Source organism: Nannospalax galili, unplaced genomic scaffold, assembly GCF_000622305.1.
Source record: "Nannospalax galili isolate Female #2095 unplaced genomic scaffold, S.galili_v1.0 scaffold408, whole genome shotgun sequence".
Classification (NCBI taxonomy): Eukaryota; Metazoa; Chordata; class Mammalia; order Rodentia; family Spalacidae; genus Nannospalax; species Nannospalax galili.
In genome coordinates this window covers 1,191,991-1,201,821 of record NW_008358662.1, presented here as the reverse complement: position 1 = coordinate 1,201,821, position 9,831 = coordinate 1,191,991, and the positions used below count along the sequence as shown (strand labels likewise).

The 9,831-nt window shown below is 35.7% G+C and overlaps 1 protein-coding gene across 1 annotated transcript in view; it reads right to left on the bottom strand.

Moving 5' to 3' along the window:
• Positions 1-9,831, bottom strand: part of Mycbp2 (MYC binding protein 2) — a 343,026-nt gene that overhangs the window by 50,438 nt on the left and 282,757 nt on the right. The window contains 5 exon segments of the mRNA XM_029558112.1: positions 365-430; positions 2,614-2,838; positions 3,034-3,190; positions 4,469-4,629; positions 8,976-9,125. Coding sequence (XP_029413972.1) covers positions 365-430; positions 2,614-2,838; positions 3,034-3,190; positions 4,469-4,629; positions 8,976-9,125 — 759 coding nt within the window.

The following is a 9,831-nucleotide window of genomic DNA, read 5'->3' as shown; positions in this document are numbered from 1 at the left end:
TGGGCTTTTTTTTTTTTTTTTTTCTAAGAGTAACAGCCAATTTAAATCTCAGAGGTAGGTAAATGAGACTCCTGAATGTGAATCAGATCTGTGATGAATTTGAAGACATTTGATTCTTTTAGAGAAATGAGAAGCTGGAGACTGGGCACAATTAAATCCTGTGGGCGTGTGGCTGAGAACATTCATGAAACTGTGACGTATCTAGCACAGGGATGGCTGTTAACTGCTCCCACTTAGACTAGGTGTCAAATTGCTGTTTTGTAAACAGATAAACGAGATTTCCTATGATACTTTGGTAGTATGCCAAAACTGAAATGCCACAGTGAAAGTTGAGAAGAAAACATAACAACAAAATTTCAATTACCTGCTTTATTCTGCACAAGTCTTCTACTGCTTTGCCAGTTAAGAAGGTCATTGAGGTAACTTTATTCTACAACGGACAATTCAAAATAGTTATACTATGTTCCTGCTTAGAGTTTATAATGATTTCTTATAACCTGCCAATGCCACATCAACACTTCTGCTTGTGTTTTCAGGCCTAACAGACCCCACACCTATCCAACTAACCCCAGTTTCTACAACTCCAGACTTCTTATGAATTCTATCTTAGCTCTTAGTCTTTCTTTACGTGCATTTTTCACAGCATGGCATTCCTCTTTATCCAAATCCAAAACCTTCAAATTCTCTATCTTTATGTAGTCTTCTAACAGTTGTGCTTGCTTACTGCTTTTGAAACCAAAAAGGAGGCTTCTGTAACAAACAGACACTTATGAGTATCGCATGACTGCTTTTAGCCTTGGAGAAGGATATCTTAGTACAGTGTGTTCTAGTCCTTTAAAACACTTCCTGAACTAGGGAAGGTAACATTCACACAGAAAATAAAAATTCAACTGCAGAAGTACTATATTTAAGTACTGGAAGCCAATCACATTGGCAGTAGAGCCACAGATCTAAAAGCTTAGTAAGTTTTATGCAAAGCACAGAAAAAACAGAGCTGCTAAATTATGAATGTTATAGGCCAGTATAACTCAAATAATAAATGCTGTGGATAAGGTACTCTGATAGGTAATTTGGGAGACACAAGAGATATATTGGATCAAGGAGGATATTTATAACATAGTCTCTTAAAAAGGAAAGCAGATGTCAGCTTAGGTACCAGGGATTTTAAACATGAATATAATTAATAACTAAATAAAGACAAAAAGCAATTTGATTATAATCATCATTCTTGTGTCGGGGGTGTCTTAGTGTACAATGTACTATGAGTCAAAGACAACTTTGTACTGAGCAGTGACTCCTAGTCATAAGTGTTTTGACTTACTAAATTTGATTTTCTCGTAAGATGAATTATTTGACCCACTGGATCCTCATGGTTCTAAAGTGGAAGTAAGCTCATGGTATTTTAGCTTAAGCTCCTTTTTCTTATTCGACACCAGTGAAAGAACTGACTCTACAGTGATGCATAGGAGCTGGGGGCTTGCTGAGGATGACAAAGCGCAATGCACTTGGCATGCATTGGGGACTGATATGGTGGGCCACATCCATGTTATTTGAGACAAATAACCATTTTCTTTCTTCCGGGAAAAAATACACAAATTTATGGGTATAATAGCTCAGCAATAGTTCCCAGGAAGTCACTGGAACGATTATCAAGCCTCATCTTTTTGAAGCAAAAATTCAAAGAAGTATCCTTCTCCAAGAGACAGAAGCAGTCTGGCATCTGATGCTTTTTTCTGGCTGAAGTAAATAGGACTCTTCTTCCGTTTGGTGCCTTTTACGGAAGTGTTTTAATTAGGTTGAAGCAGTATTTTAGAGAGACAGGGCTATGGAGAATACATATCATAAATCATGATCATTTAAGTTAGTTCAATAACTCCCTACCACAAGGACTGAGAGAAACCTGAAGCTAATTACACTGTGGGCCAAAGTATATTAAGTACCACCAGAGTTAAAACAAAAAACACCCCCCCCCGACACACACGGAGAGAGAGGAAGAAAGAGTAATTTTAATAGAGGAGCTACCCAGAGGATTTCTCTGTTGAGTCTTGGGAACACAGTTTAAAAAAAAGAAGGGGGAGGGATAATATTTCCAGATAAGAGAATTGTTTAAACATAGCCACAGAAGTAGTAAACGATAGATTTCTATTTCGTTTAGTTGTAGCCATAGTATTTGTAATCAGACTTCTTTCTAAAATGCATTTCTTTTTATTTTTATGTGTGTGAGTGTTTTGCCTGCATGTATATAAAGTATACCACATAAGGGCAATGCTTGTAGAGGGCAGAAGAGAGTATTGGATTCCCCTGAAAATTGGGGTTATGGTCAGTTGTTAGGTGGCAGGTGGATGCTAAGAACCAAACCCAGGTCCTCTGCAAGAGCAGCCAGTGCTTTTAACTGATGAGCCATCTCTCCAGTCCCTTCTTTACAGAATTTATATTCTACCGTGTCTTCAATCAAATCAATCTGTTCTTAGACTTAAGATTTATTTGAGGGATATAAAAATGTTATTTGGTTGGAGAAGTTTCAAAACTTTTTTTAAAACTCAGAAATGAGAATGCAAGATTAGAAATAGTCTGAAAAGACTAAAGAGCCATAAATTAGGTTCCCTTTCTTACCCCAAGATCCCGGGAATTGTCCACATGAACAGATACATAACGGGCATTAATTCCTTTAACACAGTTGATAGTGATGTTCTTAGTTTTGTTTTTATCTTCATCTCCTGATTCCCAAAAGGTTTCTGTAGAGCCATCTGTCAAACTGCCAATCATGGCAGGTCTGCTTGAAGTTTTTATGTCAACAATGCTGGTCAAGTCCTTTAAGCACATAACTATGCATAACTCCTAACAGAAACAAATGTAAGCATTTGTAATATTGAAAAAGAAATCTTTCATGATGATAAAACAAGTATTTGATAGTAAATAATGCAAAATGGAATCAAATGTTTATGAATAACTTAACAGTTTTTCTTTTAATATACTTTTAGCTGTTAATTAATTATTAGAACAGACATATAATAAGTGTGTTAAGTGACTGACCTGGCTCATTGCTTCAAAGCCAGACTGTATACTGATACTAAAACTCTCTTCACTATCTCCATCATCTGATTTAGACAAAATATTGTTAATGTGATGAAAGACATTGCTCTGATGGAGAAACTGATGATCAGATTGCTTGAATTTGAGGCTCCAGCATCTAAAAAGGCAATATATAAGGAAAACATGAAATACCTTTTTTTCTAGGACTAAGAAACTCTCAGGAAACTATTCTACTTTGTATTAGCTGTATCAAGAAAAATTTTATCCTTTAGCTCTAGTAAAAAAGTGACATTGAAAAAGTTCAGAGAATAGAACAATTGAACTGGTTTTTGTTTTGAGAAATAAAGGTAATCTAACAAGGCAGGTTCTAAGGAAAAGCCACCCATTTTATTTAATAAATTTTTTTATTATTTTATTTTTTATGTGTATGAGTATTATGCCTGCATGTATGTAGGTGCACCATGTGTGTTCAATGACTGAAAAGGCCAGAAGAAGGTCTCAGATCCCCTGGAAATGGAATTATGGATGACTGTTAGCTGCCATGTGGGTGCTGGGTATTGAACCCAGGTCCTCGGCAAATGTAGCCAGTGCTCTTAACCAGTGAGTCATCTCTCCAACCCATGACTTATTTTAAATATATATATATAAAATCAGAGCTTGGCAGTCAAGGCACACAAGCAAAAAAGTAATGAATGTGTTATGAAGATAAGTATTACATCAATTTAAAAGCTTCTAAAATTTATCTTTGTGCAAATTCCATAATGATTCATTAGCATATAATGTATCTTGCACTTAAAAAAAATCTTATGAGGACCAAAAAAGCTCTCTTCTATTGGCCTTACATTGAGGGATATGGGAAGCCTAATCTTTCTATCAACTTATCTATTTTATCTATCTATCTATCTATCTATCTATCTATCTATCTATCTATCTATCTATCTATCATCTATCTATCTATAACACTTATAGCTATAGTACACTGACTCAGTCTAACAATAAGGTTCATAATACTAAGGAATGCCAAAAACTCAAGAGATTCCAACTTAAAATTATGTGATGTTCTTTAAGGTAGTTTTAACATTGGCTACATATAACTGGAACCCACTTTTCTTTCCAAAATTTTATTTTTGGTTTCTGAGATTTAATTTTTTTATTCTTGGTCACAGTTAAATGATAGGAGAGAGGGAAAAGTGAAAGAGAATGGTACAGTAATCATTTAGGGCACTAAGAGGTATATTATCTATAATTTGCAGAAGGACAAACATATCATCTAAGAAGAAAACATTCTAAGACAGGAAGGAGGACTCACTATTTCCACAATTTAGGGATTCTTTGCATCTTACCATTTTAAGAGGTTTTTAAAGCATTTAGTACTTTGCATATTCCATAAAATCTTTTTTCTATCAGGACCTAGAATACTTTGGTGCTAAATTACCTTAGGGCCATTTGCTGCAGTGAACTGCCACTGGGAAGGGACATCATAAGATCAGAGATGGTCTGAAGTAAACGATGAAATGTATGTGGCAAAGGATGAGCAGCTTCACCTGCAATCACTATATCAGAGAGTGGGTGCTCACATACTCTGGTGTCCTTCTCCTAAAATAGAAATTGCAAACAAGTTAATCAGTTTGTATGGTGGAATGAAATTTCTTTTTCAAAAATGTTATATAGATTTAAAGCATATCTCATAAGTACAGTAAGTAAAGTTTTCTAATTGTATTTATAGTATTTCTAGGAAAAGCTGATAAGGAAAATTACAAGTAAAATTATCAAACAAATGAATACCACACACACACACACACACACACACACACATACATATCAATTCCAGTATACTTACATATCATTAGCAGAATGAATCCATATGTGAATGCATGTATTGGTATGTGTATATTTTTCCATGTACATCTGTTTTGTGTATATGTTTATATATTAAAAATGTATGTTTAGAAGTTGGGGTACCCCTAGGCCATATGACATTTTCATGTGCACTAGACAAAAAGCTCCTTGCTTTGAGCTGATGGATCAACTCAGAAAGAGAACACTGGAGTTGGACTGCATTTCCTATTCATATGCTCAGTCAAAAGGCTCTTCTAATAATATTTAAGGAGTAATGTTTATAATGGAAAACTAAGTACTTTAAACTCACAAAGACAGGAATTTCTTAAGAAACTGATTAAAGCTGACTGATGAATTATCACTGTCTCACAGAGCACTAAACAGAGATGTTTTAAAGTAGGAGTCTTACAAAACAGTTATAGGAAATCAGCAGGCAATACCAGAGTCTAGGGTGGGGCCAAAGCAGGAGGCAGGCACTAAGCACAGAGCTTTCCAACTCATATCAGTTGTTCTTGTGAGGGAACGCCTGCCTAGAGCCAGATCACTGTAACTGAGGGTGTCCATAGGCTCATAACGTATTTTTCCAAGGCCAAAATTAAAAGCAAGTTTACCAGCTAACTAGTATAGAAGAAAGAAATCTTTTTAAAATGCTGGCTTAAAAACATATGTAAGTGAAAAATGTCTGAGAGGGGCTGAAGAGTTTTTGCAGTGGTTAGGAGCACTGGCTGCTCTTGCAGAGGACCTGGGTTTGGTACCAGAAACCACAAGGCAGCTCACAACCACTTGTAAGCCCAGCTCCTGGGGATATGATACCCTCTTCTGGCATCTGTAGGCACCTGCACACAGGTGGTACACATACATACACTCAGGCACATACACATGCACATAAAATAAATCATAAAAACCCCCCAAAATAATCAGTGTACAAATTGATTATTGTAACAACATGAAATCCTGAAAGCATGAGCTTGGATAGCCATCACAGCAAGGTACTAAAGATGTCAACTTTGGTACAAAGTGAAAGTATATTCTTAAAAATCTTTTAAGATCACTTCATATCCTCTAAAAATAGTTATCTTTATGCACTAGAATAAAGAATTTTAAAATAACAGTTATTTTTATGTGGCTGGAGAGATGACTCAGCAGTTAAGAGCACTGGCTGCTCTTGAAAAAGACCAAAGTTCAATTCCCAACACCTATATGGCAGCTAACAACCATCTGTAACTTCAGTTCCAGGGATCCAACACCCTTTTCTGTCCTCTGCAGGCAATGTATGCTCATAGTATACTTACATACAAGCAAGCTAAACATTCAAACATGTAAAACAAAAATAAATAAAAACAAAGTTTTTAAAATATCTGTGAGCTGGAACTTACTGATGAACTACTTTTTTCCTGTTTTTAAAAAATATTTATTATTTTTATGTGCATGAATGTATTGCCTTCATGTAGGTAAGTGCACCTGTGTTGTGCAATGCCCACGGAGGACAAAAGAGGCCATTGGATCCGCTGGGACTGGAGTTATAGACAGTTGTTAGCTGCCATGTGGGTGTTGGGATTTGAACATGGGTCTTCTATAAGAACAACCAGTGTTCTTAACCACTGAGCCATCTCTCCAGTAGATCTTGATTTTTTTTTTTCCTTAGAGATTTTGAACAAAATTGTGAGCATTTAGGAGAAAATTTCCACTCAATGATAAAAAAATGGTCATGTTTAAATTCTGACAGGTCTATTGAAGTACCTTAAAAACTATGACCATTTCTAGTAAAACTAGTTCTAAAGCAATTCACATTTCTAGAACTCACACCAACAGCTCAGTCTTTGTTCAAGGTATTTCTTCATTTGAGGAATCTTGTACACAGCACAGCCAAAGTCTATTCTGGGGCAGCTGCTAAGTGTAATGTGCTTCATGTCAGAAGTAATTTCTCCCATCTTTGTGTTTCCATTAAGTATTTCTATTAAAGCTTTTATTTTTGCCATATGACTAAATAATATTAGTTCATTAAAAACCCTTTTGTAAAAGTCATTATTTAATTATTTCTAATAAATTTGCACACAGTATCTAACACATTTATTCTATTGAGTAGGTAATACACATCTTAAAATATTCAAAGCTGCAAAGAATACCATAAAAAGTCACCCTATCCCAATATCCCCAGCCACCTATGTGATCTCTCCACTGACAACTCTTATCACTGTAGACCATAATCTCAGATGGTTTATAATGTTCATCTACACAAACGGCAGGATTCTATGCATATTATTCTCTATTTTTTCCCCACAATTGACAATTTATCTCAGAGATCATAAATAACTAACTATGTGTACAATATATAATATCGTGCTGAACAGTATTCTCATGAATAGAAAAATCTATAGCTCATTCATCAGTCTCTTTTAAGAACAATCCATGTGGGGCTGGAGAGATGGTTCTGTGGTTAAGAGCACTGGTTGCTCTTGCAGAGGACCTGGGTTTGATTCCTAGCACCCACATGGCAGCTAACAACCATCTGTAACTCTAGTTCCAGGGGAGCTGATGCCCTCTTCTAACATCTGCAGGCACTGTACAACATGGGTACACTTACATGCATGCACGCATGCAATATACTCATATACATAAAATAAAATATAAATGGTATTTTTTAAAAAAAGAACAGTCTGTTTGTCTTCAGTCTTTTGTTTTTATAAAAAGCTCTTTAATGAATCACGTATTTACATAATAGGAGAAACTCAAGGAGTAGAATCACTGAATTTTTGTTTTCTTTTGAGACAGAGTCTCACTCTGTAGCTCTGGATGGCCTGGAACTCACAATGTAGACCAAGCTAGCCTCAAGCAGATCTACCTTCTCTGTCTCCTGAGTACTGATATTAAGGGCATGCACTACCATGCCTGCCAAGTGAATAATTTTTTTAAAAAATTTGTTTTTCATTGAATTTTTGTGTATTATATACAGAATATCTCAAAGAATGTTAACCATCTTTATATCCCTGTCCCCACTGGTATGCTCCCACAGCCCCCTCCCCCCCACTGGAACCCATATACTCTGTCATCCATATTAAGGCCCAATATGTCAAGTCAGTGTTCTCAGATGTTCCCCTGCACAAGTCTATCCACTGAGGTCTTGTCAGCCTATCTAGAGTCTCTTGTTTTAATTTTTAATGTGAGTTTATACAGGTTTGTCAAATTGTTCTCGAAGAGGTTGTTAGTGCACAGCAAATATGGGTGCACTTGTTTCTCCATCTGTTGCTCATCAAAGTTTTTGAACTATACCAATGACCTAAGCAAAACTTGGACATACTTTGGCCTTTTTCTTTATATGTCTATTTAATAAGAATATTCTAGTTGAGTTCTGATCTATATTATGTCCTTCTAAAGAACACTGTGTTTTAATACTAAGGAAGAGAACAGCCCATCTGTATCTGTAAGGCATGGCATTTAACGTGGCTAGACTGCAGTTACTTCAGTTTTGCTTCTGACTTTGGGCACTGTCTTTCTTTCTAAGGTATGTCCAATATTCTTCTGCCATGTCAGGAGTGTTCACCATATTCTTCCCACCTGTTGCTAGCCTAGCATGTCAGTCTTCCCAGTTCTTGATCCCCAGCTAACAATGATGCTGTTTTATTGTCATATTGCAGCAATATAGATCTCCTGTTTGATTGTTTTATGTTATGACAATGCCATTCAATGAAAAAAAACCAGACATGTCAGCATCTTTGCTGGACAGAAAACTTTCACTAAGTATGATTAATACTTTGCTCAAAGTATGAAGTATTATTGTTTGTTTAGGTCAAATAATCTATGGATGATTTCCTGTAAATTATTACACTATAATACCTCAAAGTATACTACTTGGTTTCTATAAAAATATGGATGAAAGGCCATACACTCATGCACATAAGGGCAGCGCTAATTGGACTCAGGGTTAGCAACAAGAACAAGAAGGACATGAGGTTGAGAGGAAGATGGAGGGGCACCAGAGGAAGCTGGAGTGAAGTGGTAGTAGATGCATATGATCAGTATACATTGTATACATGTACACAACTTTCAAAGAATAAAAATATAAAAAGAGAAAAAATGAAAAGAGAAAGAACAAAAAATCTCACTTGTTCTGCATTTTCTTTATTTGTTTTATTTTCTTCATCTTCTTCTTCCTCTGGCTCTACTGGAGCAGGAGTTAGTGATGCCACAAAATGCCAGAGAATATCATGCAGAGAAGTTGTTTGGATGACATTACATAGAAGCCAGTTGAATGCCTGAAGAAATGGTCAAAAGAATCCAATGTAAAAAGAAAATATGAGTTGAAAGATATAGGAGCTTTCTTACTTAGAATAAAATATTTCCTTGAATTAGATGATTCAGGGAGAGATGCTAGTAAAGCTGACCTTTCTAGTTATAATTTAAAAAAGCAATAGGGAAAATAATATTTATAAAATACAATAATTCTTTTTAAAAATATTTTATTATCTTTATTTTATGTGTATGAGTGCATTGCCTGCATGTAAGTAAGTGCACCTGTGTAGTGCAATGCCTGTGGAGGTCAGAAGAGGGTGTCAGATCCCCTGGAATTGGAGTTACAACAGTGGTTAGCTGCAATGTGGGTGCTGGGAATTGAACCTGGGTCTTCTGACAGAGCAGTTAGTGCTCTTAACCCACCGAGCCATCTCTCCAGCCTGAAAATTCTTAATGTAAATTTACTCAAGCACATTGTTTTCTAACCTGCATTTAAAACTAACATGTTTCCCATGTTCTACACTATTACTTACCTAAATAACTTAAATAATTTCCATCAATGAAGTGACAAATTATCACATTCATAGTAAAGAATAAAAATTTACTACATATAGGTATGAGATACATAGAAGCCTATCATTCCAGCTTCTAGATAAGCTGTTATTGGCTAAATTTATGAATCAAAAGCCTATTCATTTTCTTTGCATGAATATTAGATCACTTAATTTT